Genomic DNA, 15479 nt, shown 5'->3' on the forward strand with positions numbered 1-15479 from the left:
CCCAATTAGGACATCAGTTCTCTAACTGTTCCTATGTCTAATCACACTTTTAACATTTATTGATCATTTTGTTTATTATTTTTTCTTGTCCACTTTTTAGTTTGGCATTTATTTGACATATTTTACTTCAATAAGTACATTTTTACTGTACTCCCATCATTTATTCATTTAGGTAGTTGGAGTGCTTTCTTTTCCTGTTACTCTGATTCTTTATTCTTTATATTCTATATGCATTTTCTAACTTTATCACTTTGGAGTCGTTTTTGTAAAGTCTAATTTAAAAGCGTCACGGGGATTTATCTAACAGAGAGGATGGGACGTACAGTACATGTTGCTTTTAAACTAAGTTTTTAATGATAAATTATATCTTATGTGTATGGTCCCTTGAAATGATATCTTATGTGTATGGTTCCTTGCAGTTCCTCGAACACCTACCATATCTGAAAACAAATCACCCACATTTATCTCTCCTCCCCTGACCTCTCCTTTCCCCATGTCTCCAATTGGCTCCCTGCCATCTCCTCCTGGATGTCTCACCGTTACCTGAAGCTTAACATGTCCAAAACAGAATTAATATTCTTTCCCCTTCCACTGCCACTGCTTCACCCACACTCTCCCTCACTGTCAATATTACCACAATCTCATCAACACCTCAAGCCCGCTGCCTAGGGATCATCTTTGACTCTGATCTCTCCTTTATTCCTCACATTGAGTCCTGCCGTCTCCACCTTCAAAATAATGCCATAGTATGGCCTTGTCTTACTCATGATACAAGTAAAATCCTAATCCACTCACTCATCATGTCCCATCTCGATTACTGCAACTTTCTCCTAGCTGGCATTCCCTTTATACACCTCTCCCAACTCCAATCCATCCAAAATGCTGCTGCCAGACTCACCGCTCCACTTCTACTTCTCCACTACGCACATCCCTACACTGGCTTCCCATGGCCTCTAGAATTCACTTTAAAACCCTAGTAATGATTTACAAAGGTCTCGACAACGCTATCCCCCTTAATCTCAGCCCTCATCCCCAAATACATACCTAAATGTCCCCTACGTTCTGCCTGACATCCGCCTGTCCTCCCACCTCTGGAATTCCCTACCACGTACCACCAGACTCTCCCCCAGCTTTCAGATGTTTAAAAACTCCCTGGAAACTCACCTTTTCAAGGAAGCTTACTTGCCATACCTCTAACATCCAACTCGCCTCCCCCTCCGACACCACAGGGACCAGCTGTATAGCTGGACCAATCTCCACCCTATGTAACATCCTCAACCCCCCCCCCCCCCAAACTTAATGGATTCAGCCGTCAGACTGGGCCATATTCCAACCTGAGCTACACCCTACCATACAATGAGCAGCCACTTTACCTTCTTGTTTCAATATTGTCTCTCATTCCCTCTAGATTGTAAACTCTCACCAGCAGGACACCCTGTGTATCTGTACATGTTTGGCCTCACTTGTATGTAACGGTTTTTGTAATATACATAACTCTTTAACCCATTGTATGGCGCTGCGGAATATGTTGGTGCTTTACAAATAAACAATAACATCATGAAATAGGAATCCCAGCTGATAGATTCATACTGAGCCTTTAGAAACACATCATACATCGATCTCTTTCCCCCACTACACTTTCCTTTTAGATTGCAAGCTCAATGGGGCAGGACCCTGCTTATCTACTATACCAGTGTGTGTGAATGGCCTTTTCTTGTTGTCTTGCATACGACAATTGTACTGCGCTGCAGCACGTGTTGGTGCTTTATAAACAAACAGTGAGGGCGTTAATAATTATACAAGTGTATCAAATTGGGAATAAAAGAGTATAATACACTAGCAGGAGATGAAATAAACCAAAAAAGAAATAGAAGAAATAAAACAAAGAAGCAAATGACAAAATCATGTAAATTTAAAAACAATATAACAAAATAACAATATCAGTGGATGTATTTAGGAATCTTTTCATGTGTGCTATTTTTCTTGTTGCAATAATAATCATAATAATGTTTGGTAATTGTCGCCTTTTTTTTAAACACATTTGTGCCTGTATACTGTATGATCACAAAATGTATATAATATGCTCTGAATTGCTGTCAGTAAAAGATCTCTCAGCACAGATCTGTTTGCAGATGAATGTTACACATTATCATTATTCTGTTATCTCACTCCTCAGGAGTCTGGCTGGTGCAGGGCATTCTGGGAAATGTAGTCTTTGTGCTGCAGTAATGCATTAATGCGGCAGGCAGAGCGGTGCTGTTATGGACTACATTTCCCAGCTGTGCAATGTAAATGAGGCTTTACACTGTAGCCGGTTTAGCAGTGTAGCTGGGTGCTGAAGGAGCTGTGCAATGTGCTGCAGCCTGTGCATGCTCCCTGTGCAGCCAGACTTCCGTTGTCTGCTCTGGGAGCTCCTCCCTTCCTCCTCCTGAGGGATCAGGCTGCTGCCTCACTCTCAGATTCTCCAAGTCTCAATGAGATCTCCAAAGTGATCCACTGCAAGGGAAGAGAGGGGGAGGCTGGCACCCTCACTGCCTACACTGCTGAGCACAGGGGGTCTGCATCCGGTTATACCCAGGGAGGGACACAGGGAAATGGCTGCTGGATCTCCTGCTCAGGTACAGAAGTCTTTGCAGGAAGCAGAGGTCCAGTGCATCGCCGGAAGTGGGAGCCAGCTTCCGCCCACAGTGTGTGCTCATCACCACCCCTCCCCAAGGTAACCTTTTTACAGGGGAGAGTGAGTGAGTGGGGTGAGGAAGTGAGTGGGGGGAGAGAGTGAGTGCCTTGGGGGAGGGGGGAGTGCCTTGGGGGAGGGGGGGAATGCCATGGGCAGGGAGGAAGAGTGATAGAAATACATGTGGAGTGTTAAAGAGGGAGAGTGAGGATGGCGGGGAGGGAGAGTGAGGATGGCGGGGAGGGAGAGAGGAAACCTTATGTATTAATCCGCGTGACCAGGGACAGATTATTTGTGTCCCTCTCTCTCTCTGTGTCACAATGTGTCCCCCACCCTCTCTCTGTCCTGTGGCACATAATGTGTCCCCCCCCCTCTCTCTGTCCTGTGGCACAATGTGTCCCCCCCTCTCTCTGTCCTGTGGCACATAATGTGTCCCCCCCTCTCTCTGTCCTGTGGCACATAATGTGTCCCCCCTTCTCTCTGTCCTGTGGCACATAATGTGTGTCCCCCTCTCTCTGTCCTGTGGCACATAATGTGTCCCCCCCTCCCTCTGTCCTGTGGCACATAATGTGTCCCCCCTTCTCTCTGTCCTGTGGCACATAATGTGTTTCTCTCTCTCCCCCCTCGCATCCCCCGCACATAATGTGTGTGTGTCTCTCTCGGTCCTGTGTCACATAATATCCCTCTTTAAATCAAATAAGCTTTATTGGCATGACAAAAGAACATTTCAGTATTGCCAACGCATGAATAACAGGGTAGGATACAATGATTACACGGTACATGAATAAATCCATTTTTACATGGAACCCTTATAAACTAATGCTCGCTGTTAACACAGCTTTTAAGCACACCATGGGAATCAGATGCAAATCCAGAAAAAACACTCTCATACGGTGGTGGTTTCTTGTCGCCTTTTTCACCCACCATAACTTAAAATGTGTATGGTACATACAGTTAGGTTCGGAAATAATTGAACACTGACACAATTTTCATAATTGTGGCTCTGTACACCACCACAATGGATTTGAAATGAAACAACCGAGATGCAATAGAAGTGCAGACTTTCAGCTTTAATTCAAGGGGTTGAACAAAAATATCGTATGAAACGTTTAGGAATTGCAACCATTTTCATACGCAGTCCCCTTATTTCAGGGGCTCAGATGTAATTGGACAAATTAACACAATCATAAATAAAATGTTCATTTTTAATACTTTGTCAAGAATCCTTTGCAGGCAATGACTGCTTGAAGTCTGGAACGCATGGACATCACCAAACGCTGGGTTTCCTCCTTTGTGATGCTTTGCCAGGCCTTTACTGCAGCTGTCTCCAGTTGTTGTTTGTTCGTGGAACTTTCTGCCTTAAGTTTTGTCTTCAGCAAGTGAAATGCATGCTCGATCGGGTTGAGATCAGGTGATTGACTCGGCCATTGCAGAATATTCCACGTCTTTGCCTTAAAAAACTCCTGGGTTGCTTTCGCAGTATGTTTTGTGTCATTGTCCATCGGTAAAGGGAAGTGCCGTCCAATCAACTTCGCTGAATTTGGCTGAATCAGAACAGACAATATATCCCTATACACTTCAGAATTCATCCGGCTGCTTCTGTCTTCTGTCACATCATCAATAAACACTAGTGACCCAGTGCCATTGTAAGCCATGCATGTCCATGCCATCACACTGCCTCCACCGTGTTTTACAGATGATGTGGTATGCTTCGGTTCATGAGCCGTTCCAAGCCTTCTCCATTACTTTTTTCTTCCCATTATTCTGGTACAGGTTGATCTTAGTTTCATCTGTTCAAAGAATGCTGTTCCAGAACTGGGCTGGCTTTTTTAGATATTATTTGGCTAAGTCTAATCTGGCCTTTCTATTCTTGAGGCTTATGAATGGTTTGTACCTTGTGGTGAACCCTCTGTATTTGCTCTCGTGAAGTCTTCTCTTTATGGTAGACTTGGATAATGATATGCCTACCTCCTGGAGAGTGTTCTTCACTTGGCTGGATGTTGTGAAGGGGTTTTTCTTTACCATGGAAAGGATCCTACGATCATCCACCACTGTTGTCTTCCGAGGACGTCCAGGCCTTTTTGTGTTGCAGAGCTCACCAGTGCGTTCTTTTTTTTCTCAGAATGTACCAAACTGTTGATTTGGCCACTCCTAATGTTCCTGCTATCTCTCTGATGGATTTTTTTTTTTGCAGCCTAAGGATGCCCTGTTTCACTTGCATTGAGGGCTCCTTTGACCGCATATTGTGGGTTCACAGTAACAGCTTCCAAATGCGAATGCCACACCTGGAATCAACTCCAGACCTTTTACCTGCTTAATTGATGATGAAATAACGAAGGAATAGCCCACACCTGTCCATGAAACAGCTTTTGAGTCAATTGTCCAATTACTTTTGATCCCTTGAAAAAGAGGGGGCTACATATTAAAGAGATGTAATTCCTAAACCCTTCCTCCAATTTGGATCTGAATACCCTCAAATTAAAGCTGATAGACTGCACTTTAAGCCCATATTCATTATTTAACTGTAACTTGAATTTATTTAGGTACACAGCCGAAATAACAAAACTTGTATCAGTGTCCAATTATTTCCGGACCTAACTGTACATGCATGCATATCTTTAGATTACAGAAAAAGATGATTACAAGAAAATACAATTGGAATAAATGCAGAACAGTTTCTTAAAATTAAATTATAAAACAGAAATCCCTATACAGTATGTTACCATAAGTCATAGGTCATTCCCAGAGAGGTCTCATAGGTCATTCCCAGTGTGGTCTCATAGGTCATTCCCAGAGAGGTCTCATAGGTCATTCCCATAGAGGTCACTGGAGTAGAAGATGAAACTTGATGCGTCTTATCCCAAAACACACCTTGTTGAATTCTAACTTATAATTAAAAAGTAGGGCTTTTTATTCTACCCTCCGTTCATTGGGAACATCATAAGCCCACCCCTGTTGTAAATCAGCGACTGGGTTGACATTTATGACAAGGGGAAAACAAACAAACATTTTCTTCTGGTGTTTAAAAGTTAGACTGAATATAGAAACGCTCAGAACTTAATTCCCCCGAATACTTAGACACCATCTTTATGGTTGCGTCTCTGCTATCCACACGCAAGCTTGCATGTAAAATTTGATAGCCTAACGTCTATATTCGCAGGAGAAAGTGTTATTTGTCTTGGGCACCTCTTACCCATGCAGTGTGTGGTATTATTTGATTCGTCTTATTGCCACGATTCAGAATATGTACCTGGTAGTGTTCAGAATAGATATCGCCACGTGATATCCTCATTTTTAACAAAGTCCTCCTACTAGGTGGTGACCTGTTTGTCACCTCTCTCTGGGATGCGCAGGGGGTATCTCAGGAATACAAGAAAAGACAGGGGTGCCCAATGTTGTATACATTTGCCACGCTAAGTAGCACTCTTTTTGACATAAATATATATTCATGATGTGGTGGGTGTAGGCGTTTGAGCTAGCTGGGAATGTGTGTGGTATCCCAGGAATGTCGGTTTTCTTTGAGGCTGACCAGGATCTGGCCATCGTCCCTAGCCTAGGAAACATTTCACTTTGTGGGCCATCCCTGAAGGACAACCCCCCCTCCCTGCCACCCCACAATTAAGCCCTCTTTGTAGATCAGCACGGAAAAAATTAAGGGTCTTGAGCTGTCAAAAAAAAAAAAATGTTTTTAAGACAAACTAACCACATTAACCCCTAAAGCACCTGATTGATTAAAATACTTACTATTCCCCACCATTTTCATTACACACACACACACACTTGTTACTTTCATTGTGAGTGAATCTTTATAATGATTACGTATTAATTTATTTTGTCCTTTATACCAGAAATCCTTTAGTGTCAAATGGGTCTCTAATACCGGATTATAGGTTAATATACTAGTGTATATTAGTGTACTTTTATTTTTATTTAGTACAATATTTTACCAGGAAAAAATACATTGTGTTCTCATTTTCGTGTATGTCCTCGGCACAAAACACAGTGCTACACATAGAATTATGTAGGTACAAAATTAGTCCCTGGTGCCAGAGAGCTTACAATCTAATTTTGATGAGAACGTGACTTGCCCAAGGTCACAATGAGTGGCCACTGGGATTTGAACCAGTTTTACATACTTCTAAGGCAGTGGTTCTACCTCTAAGTTGGTCCATCTGCCCGGTATTTGGCATTGCTGCAATACTGTATGTTGTGTAATCTTGGCTTATTCTGGATATACTATAACACTGAACATTTCCATGGTATGATGTGTGGAGTTGTGTGTCTGCTCTTCTATGATCTGTGACTGTCCCCTCCTTACCATCCCATCTCAATGAGTCTGTGCATCTATCTCCCCTCACAGGTCATCTCATAATAAAGCTTTTTAAGCACAGGTGAGTAGTATTTCAGTGCTGCTTAACCCCTACGCTGCCAGTGTCCAAGATCACATCGCATTGCTGGCCCCATGAGCAGTGAAGGAGTAAAGATCTCGTTCCACATGGCTGTATTATTTATTGTTTGCAGATCCTCGTGTGATATCCTGCAAACTGCTTTATAACTGATCCCTGGTCACTGCAACACTGGAATCACTGCTATATTTTCTCAGATTAATGACAACTGGAGATTGTGTATAATTAATGATTTGTTATACTTTGACTTCCATTTAAAGAAGTATTATTTACATATTTTTGAACCAGCCATTCCAAATAGTGCAGAACTGTGTAAAAACCTCAGCTTCTGCATATTCCCCAATTTAATTATAACTAATGGCGCAAGACAGGGGTGGCCACTCTCACCATTAGCCTTTGCTATGTCAGGAGAACAGTTCCACAAATGATGAGGCTGCGCTCGTCCGTTGGCTTCCAAATGTCTGTGAAGGCTTCTTTCTCCCGCAGCTCCTCCACTCTCCGGTGATCAGCCGGGACAATGTCAGGAGAACCACTTGCTATTGCTGTAAGAAACCATCCCAATGTCTTGGTTCTAGCTCTTAATCGGAGGCAATATTAGCTTTATTTCTTCACAGACAATATTCTATTAACTATCTCTAGTTCTTGTTTCATTTCCAGTCTGTGGGTGAAATTGTGCAGTGTATTAGGATTTAAGATAACTGGCGCGAAGTCAAACTCTAAACCCCCTTGTAGGAGATGCGTGCAGATTTTATTGGAACAGGAGACGTTTTAAGGGAAAAACAAATATAGGCTTTTATTAGCCACAACTTTAACAACACAAACAGCTTATCAGCCAAACAGGGTTTATGGGACAACAAAACAGCCTAACTCCTTTTGGGAGCGCTCACTACGTCTCTATATATACCCTATCTATGGATTGGGGAGCTAGGCCCCTTATCAACAACATACATAGCAAACAGTGTGGAGGTCGGTTACCTTGCTCTAGGAAAGGGTTCTGTAAGTCTTGGTACAGGCTTTCTGTCCACAGCGGTTCAGTGGCAGAGAGACCAGAGAGAAGTAATTCCTCTGATATCTCCAGCAGTCCAGGGCATTTCCCTGGACTAGAGATCCTTTTACAGTGAATGCTGCAGGCTTTATAAAGGAGCTAACGAGCCAACTGAGCAGGTTAATTAGGACAGTCTTTTTTTAATTAACCTGCTCAGTGCTGGGCTCAAGCTCGCCACACAAGTGTTCCTGCAAAACAAATTCAACAGGGAAGGCACCCTGTTGCACCCTTACCGACCCCCTCAAATTACCCAGCATGCCTGACAGGTGACCTGTATGGAAAAGCTAACAGCATTATTAAGTGACACTTCTGGTAGTCCGGGACCCATGGCTAAACAGAGTATACCTTCCTTCTGCTTCTATACATTTAAATGAGATACATTTTCCCTCTCTGAACCCTTTCCCTTTCTTTTATGATTTCTGTAACGTTCCCGATGACCATTACCTATATATAGTTGTGTACTTTGAAAAACTTTATAAATAAGGAGATAAAAAAACAGAATATCATGGATGATGGGGCTCACTTTATTGCACATGTGTAGTACATGTTGCTTAGTGCATCTGGGTGTTCGCAGTAACGGTAATTATACATCAGGCTTCTCAGGTCCAGGTTTCCACCCTGAGAATCTCACAGCTTAATTTTGGTGCCTGTTACACATACAGTGACTTATGTCATCATATAACACAGCATGTTCATTCTCAGACAGCAGGGGAAGCCCCAAAGTCAGTGATACGTAACTGATAGGATTTTATCTTTTAATTTGATAGGTGAGAATCAGAAGAAGATAAAAGTAGAAGTGGAAGAAGCAGCAGAGGATTGCAAACCAGCTGTGACTCCAGTGGAGAATGAGGAAGAAGGGACGGATTTTAGTAGCTCCATGGTAGTGAAGACTGCAAATATGGAGCAGGTGGAAGCATCCATGAAATGTGAGGCTGGTTCAGAGCAGAGACAGACCTCGGGGGGAAAAACTCTTCCATTTGATCTGGTGAAACCGCTGGGAACACACACATTGGAGAAGCCATACCTGTGCCCCTCGTGCGATAAAAGCTTTACAGAAAGTTCTGCCTTAATCAAACACAAGAAGACGCACAGCACTGACCAGCCATACAGATGCTCAGAGTGCAGTAGAAGCTTCATCCAGAATTCTGACCTCCTTAACCATATGAGGACACACACAGAAGCTGAAAACCTCCAGTGTCCTGACCCAGAAAAATCTGTGAATAGTAGCTCTGACCTTCTCAGCTCACAAAATGAAATGATCCGTGTTGCAGAAACTCCCTATACTTGTGCCGAGTGCGGAGAGGGCTTTAATCAGTTGACTTCTTTTATAAAACACCAACAAACCCACTCGGGACCGACGCCTCACCAGTGCGCACATTGCGGCAAAAACTTCACTCAGAATTCCGATTTAGTGAAGCATTTGAGGTCCCACACAGGAGTGTGGTCTTATCAGTGTGAACATTGCGAAAAGGGCTTCGTTCAGAAATCTGACCTTGTTATACATCAGAGGACGCTACACGGGGAGCGTCCTTACAAGTGCTTCCATTGTGAGAAACGGTTTGCACAAAAGTCTGCTTTGACAAAGCACCAGGTGACTCACACTGGGGAAAAGCCATATAAATGCGGTGACTGTGGGAAAGGCTTTACTCAGAGTTCCAATTTAATATTACACCTGAGGATACACACAGGCGAGCGGCCCTATAAATGTTCACAATGTGATAGAGGGTTTGTTCAGAACTCAAACCTGGTGAAGCATCAGAGAGTGCACACAAGACGTCAGCGCTTGGATTCTAATCTTGGTAATGGTCCCTCCTGTTCGTAGCTCTGTCCCCATATGCTCAAACTGCAGGATAAAGGGAGGAAGAGACCGGGGAATGAGAAGGTTGGGGACCACCTGTTGTTCATCAGCCCTTTAAATGGGCTAATGGAATGACTGTTATCTTAAGTGGCCGGCAAATCGGTTAAAGCCAGATAAAATAGACTAGTATAACCAACTGTGTACGACTAGTAGTAGTAGTATAATTAAGACTTTGTGTAACAAGTTGTGTTGTATTAATTACTACTTTACACCATCTGCATTAGATTATTAAGTTGTCACGTGCATAGGTTGTATGCTATATATTTATTATTAATATTTTTAACAACTAGTAGTAGTAGTATTAATACTGCTATTGGTACTAACTAGTGCAGTGGCTGGCGGGTCGCTGCCCGGCTGGGGGCGGTGCTACTGCTGGACTGGAGTCTGTTCTGAGCTGAAGGAGTCTGACCTGTGGTGGTAGCTGCAGATTCATCTGATCGGAGTCTGACCACATTGAGTGACTGACCAGTGTCCCCCTGGGCTGGGACCTGGCCTGGGCTCTACTGTACTGTCTCATGTCTATTATATTCTAGCAGTATGTTAATAACAACATGGTTAATTCAGTTCCAGGGGGGGTTAAACTTATATATTTAGTTTTACCCACCCAGGGACACTGCGCCAGTGCCACCACCAGCAACCGTGCACCCTGGGACACTGTGCCAGAGTGACATATATTATTCACCTCTCTCTCCCACTCTATATAGATAGATAGCGATACTATTACGAGGATAAATAGTTATAGAGAGGAGATCTTTCTTCCGTGTATATACCAGTTTACTAGTTATCAGTGTTACTGTTACTACTATTAGATACCACCAATGTCCAACCACCACCCCACTCCACTGGTTATCCCAATGCTAGTATAACTAACTGTATACCACAAGCAGTAGTATAATTAATAATAAGAATTTGAATAACAAGTGCTTAGTAATTACTACTTTACACCGTCTGCATTAGATTACTGATGTGTCACGTGCATAGATTTTTTTGCGTTTATACATTAAACAAAAATATATATATATATATATATTTTTTTTTTACTACCACTATTGGTAACTACAATTGGTACATTCATCAACACAGTACACATCAGTTATATAGTTCTATCATTCATCACACTTTATAACAGCAACATAGTAGATGGAGAACACTTTTATATTACATACATAAAACTTAAGAGAATTAGTGGGTACATAATATTAATAAAGAATACACAATATAAATGCTACAAGCAAATAGAGAGGAAAAGCATAAGACATACATTAGTATAAGATAAAATCAGTGCAACCGTGTTTAATTAAACTGTCACACGCTCACGACCTCCCACACCCTATTTTTTTCCCCCCAGTAATCAATCGTTGTTGCACATGCTTGTTTCCATGGCGCTGCGATTGATCACCGAGCCGCCTTCAGTAAGTGTGGAACTAAGGATTTCTTTAACCGATACCCATCAATGCCGTCTCTATCGGATCCTGTGGTACGAGAACACCAGTGATTCCTTGTATGCAATCCATTATCCAGTGCCAAAATAATGCGATAACTGGAGGCTCCCCCCAAATATACTTCATGGTTCCCAGACCTCCACAATTTCTCCAGCATAGTCCTGATTCATCGGGGTAACGGCTGTGAAGCATCGGAGGGGTATAGTACAACCTGTAAAGTATTTGATGTGTTTTCCATTATTCTAGTGGAATTAGTTGAGGATCCTGCAATCTCTCATATTCTGAACCATTCCTCTCTAAAATATCTGTTACCAACTCCTTTTCCCACGTCTGAGCAAATCCTGGACACATTCATGCACACTCTCACGCACACACACACACACACACACACACACACACACACTCTCATGCACCCTCACACACTCTCTCTTGCTCTTATTGCCACTAAAGTAATCTGCAAAATGCACATAATTCTGCTCATGGTCATCAGCATTGAGGAATGCTGAACATACTAGCATTGATAGTACTCGACTCTGTAGAGCGGTTAAGAGCCAGATGAAGAAGAGGGAGTCACAGGGACAACAACGTGACTCCCTTGAAGAGCAGGGGGTGGACGTGATGCTGATTCATCTAGTCAAATGTCAGTTGTTATGAATGAGGATTCTGATGATGATGTGAGACACTGTGATATATAAATTGATAACATTGCCCAAATATACTTATGCACTATGAAAAACTTTAATAAATAAAGATGTAAAGAAAACCAGAATAGTGCAGAAGTTACATGGCTGAGTGCTCTCAATTTATTGCTTGGTGAAACTGGGTTTTTGCAATAACGGCAATTATAGATCAGGTTTCTCAGGTCCAGGTTTCTACCCTGAGAGTCTTGCAACTTAATTTTGGCGCCTGAGACACATACGGTAACGTCATCATATAACACAGCATGTTCATTCTCAGCAGGGGAAGCCCGAAAGTCAGTGATACGTAACTGATAGGATTTTATCTTTAATTTGACAGATGAGAATTGGGAGAAGATAAAAGTACTAGATGCAGCAGAGGATTGCAAACCAGATGTGACTTCATCAGAGAATAATGAAGAACCGACAGATTTGAATAGCTCCCTGGTAGTGAAGACTGAAAATATGGAGCAGGTGGAAGTAGCCAGGGAACATGAGGCTGGTTCAGAGCAGAGACAGATCTCAGGGAAAAAACCTCATATCTGCAGCCACTGTGGGAAAAGCTTTAGTTGCTATGCTTCTGTGGTGAGACACCAAAAGATGTTTAAGGAGCGGAAGCCTCATCCGTGTACTCATTGTGAGAAGACCTTTATAAAGAGGACAGACCTGAAGAAGCACCAGAGAACCCACACTGGAGAGCGGCTGTATCAATGCATAGACTGTGAGAGAAACTTCAGAAAACGTTCATCTCTCATCATCCACCAGAGGATGCACACAGGCGAGAGGCCATACAAGTGCTTGGACTGTCCGAAAAGCTTCAATCAAAGTTCAGCACTGAATAAGCATCGCAAGACACACACAGGCGAGAAGCCTTATCAATGCTCCATGTGTGAGAAAAGCTTTATACAGAACTCTGATCTGGTGAAACACCTGCGGACACACACAGGGGAGAAGCCGTATCAGTGCACCTTGTGTGATAAAAGGTTTGTAGAAAGCTCAGCCTTAGTCAAACACACAAGGACGCACAGCACTGACCGGCCATACAGATGCTCAGAGTGCAGTAAAAGATTTATCCAGAATTCTGACCTCATTAAACATATGAGGACACACACAGAAGCTGGAAACTTCCAGTGTCCTGACCCAGAAAAATCTGGGAGTAGTAGCTTTGACCCTCTAGCTCACAAAAGTAGATGATCCGAGTTGCAGAAACTCCCTATACTTGTGCAGAGTGCGGAAAGGCCTTTAATCTGTGCATTTCTTTCATAAAACACCAACAAACCCACTCGGGACAGACGCCTCACCAGTGCACACATTGCAGCAAAAACTTCACTCAGAATTCCGATTTAGTGAAGCATTTGAGGTCCCACACAGCTCTCCTGTGCCTTATTACTGCTCCGTGTGCGAGAAAAGCTTTAACCAGAAGTCTGCTCTGGTGAAACACTAGCGGACACACACAGTGAAGAAGCCATACAAGTGACCCTGGTGCTTTAAAAAGTTTGCAAAAGCTCCACCTTAATCAGACACAAGAGGGCGCAATGCACTGACCAGCCATACAGATGCTCAGAGTGCAGTAGAAGCTTCATCAGTAATTCTAACCTCATTAAACATATGAGAGGACACAAGAAGATGGAAACTTCCAGTGATCTGTGAGTAGTAGCTCTGACACTCTCAACTCACGAAAGGAGATGATCCGAGTTGCAGAAACTCCCTATACTTGTGCAGAGTGCGGAAAGGCCTTTCATCAGTGGACTTTTTTCATAAAACACCAACAAACCCACTCAGTACCGACGCCTCACTAGTGCACACATTGCAGCAAAAACTCAGAATTCCGATTTAGTGAAGCATTTGAGGTCCCACACAGGAGAGAGGCCTTATCAGTGTGCAGCATGCGAAAAGGGCTTCATTCAGAAATCTGCCCTTGTTATACACCAGAGGATCCATACAGGGGAGCGTCCTTTCCAGTTCTTCCATTGTGAGAAAAGATTTGCACAAAGGTCTACTTTAACCAAGCACCAGGTGACTCACACTGGGGAAAAGCCATATAAGGGCAGTGACCATGAGAAAGACTTTACTCAGAGGTAAAATGTAATATTACACCAGAGGATACACACAAGCGAGTGGCCCTATAAATGCTCACAATGTGACAGAGCCTTTGTTCAGAACTCAGACCTGGTGAGGCATCAGAGAGTGGACATAAGACAGAAAGCTTGGATTCTAACCCTCTTTGTAATGGTCCCCCCGTTTCTGGGCCCCTGTTTGTAGCTCCGCTCCCATATGTTCATGTTGCAGGAGGAAAGGATTGGGGGAGAGAGAGGAGGTTGGGGGCCGCAGGGGAAGTTCAAGCCAAAAAAAAAAAATAGACTATTATAACCAACTGTATACGATTAGTGGTGGTATAATAAAGAATTTGAATTACAAGTTGTGTTGATTACTACTTTACATCTGTTGCGTTAAATATTGACGTGCATAGGTTGTATAATATATAAAATACATTTTTAACAACTAGTAGTAGAAGTATTAATACTGCAATTGGTACGAACTACTGCAGTGGCTGCTCGGCTGGGGGCGGTGCTACTGCTGGACTGGTGTTTGTTCTGAGCTGACGGAGTCTGACCTGTGGTGGTAGCTGCAGATTCATCTGATCTGAGTCTGACCACATTGAGTGACTGACCAGTGTCCCCCTGGGCTGGGACCTGGCCTGGGCTCTACTGTACTGTCTCATGTCTATTATATTATAGCAGTATGTTAATAACAACATGGTTAATTCAGTTCCAGGGGGGTTAAACTTATATATTTAGTTTTACCCACCCAGGGACACTGCCTGCCAGTGCCACCACCAGCAACCGTGCACCCTGGGACACTGTGCCAGTGTGACATATATTATTCACCTATCTCTCCCACTCTATATAGATAGATAGAGATACTATAACGAGGATAAATAGATAAACAATGTGTTCGGAACGCATGCCTGGTGAAACATCAGAGAGTGCACACATGGCGGCAGAGTTTGGATTATAACTCTCTTGGTAATGGTCCCCCCAACTCTGGCCCCCTGTTTGTAGCTCTTCCCCCATTTGCTCAAGCTGCAGGAGGAAGGAACCGGGGAGAGGAGGTTGGGGTCCGCAGGGGATGTCTCCCTGTGGTAGAATGCGGGCCACCTGTTTACCCACCAGTGCATTAAATGGACTAATCAAATGACCCTTCTCCTGATTGACCAGCTTTGTTAGCCAATCCGTTAAAGCCAGATAAATAGACTAGTTTAACCAACTGTATACGACTTGTAATAGTATAATTAAGAATTTGAATAACAAGTTTTGTTGTGTTAATTACTGCTTTAAACTGTCTGCGCTGGATTATTGACGGGTCACATGCATAGG

General features: G+C 43.1%; 1 protein-coding gene across 4 annotated transcripts; it reads left to right on the forward strand.

Annotated features, from left to right (window-relative positions):
• The first annotated feature begins 2298 nt into the window (after nucleotides 1-2298).
• LOC142487980 (uncharacterized) lies at nucleotides 2299-14520 on the forward strand. Of its 4 annotated transcripts, none has more exons than XR_012799378.1 (5): nucleotides 2299-2716; nucleotides 7035-7065; nucleotides 8893-9924; nucleotides 12443-13462; nucleotides 13953-14520. XR_012799378.1 is itself a non-coding variant. In XM_075588228.1 (5 exons), the coding sequence occupies exons 4-5, from the start codon at nucleotides 9003-9005 to the stop codon at nucleotides 13294-13296; spliced, it is 1776 nt and encodes a 591-aa protein (XP_075444343.1). In that variant the 5' UTR covers nucleotides 2299-2716; nucleotides 7035-7065; nucleotides 7567-7624; nucleotides 8893-9002; the 3' UTR covers nucleotides 13297-14520. The 4 variants fall into 4 exon arrangements, 3 of the variants coding, with proteins under 3 accessions (XP_075444343.1, XP_075444341.1, XP_075444342.1); XM_075588228.1 differs by adding an exon at nucleotides 7567-7624 and having other exon boundaries at nucleotides 12443-14520; XM_075588226.1 differs by having other exon boundaries at nucleotides 12443-14520.
• The last annotated feature ends 959 nt before the right edge of the window (nucleotides 14521-15479 follow it).

The sequence above is a fragment of the Ascaphus truei genome, chromosome 2 (genome assembly GCF_040206685.1).
Source record: "Ascaphus truei isolate aAscTru1 chromosome 2, aAscTru1.hap1, whole genome shotgun sequence".
In the NCBI taxonomy this organism is placed as follows: Eukaryota; Metazoa; Chordata; class Amphibia; order Anura; family Ascaphidae; genus Ascaphus; species Ascaphus truei.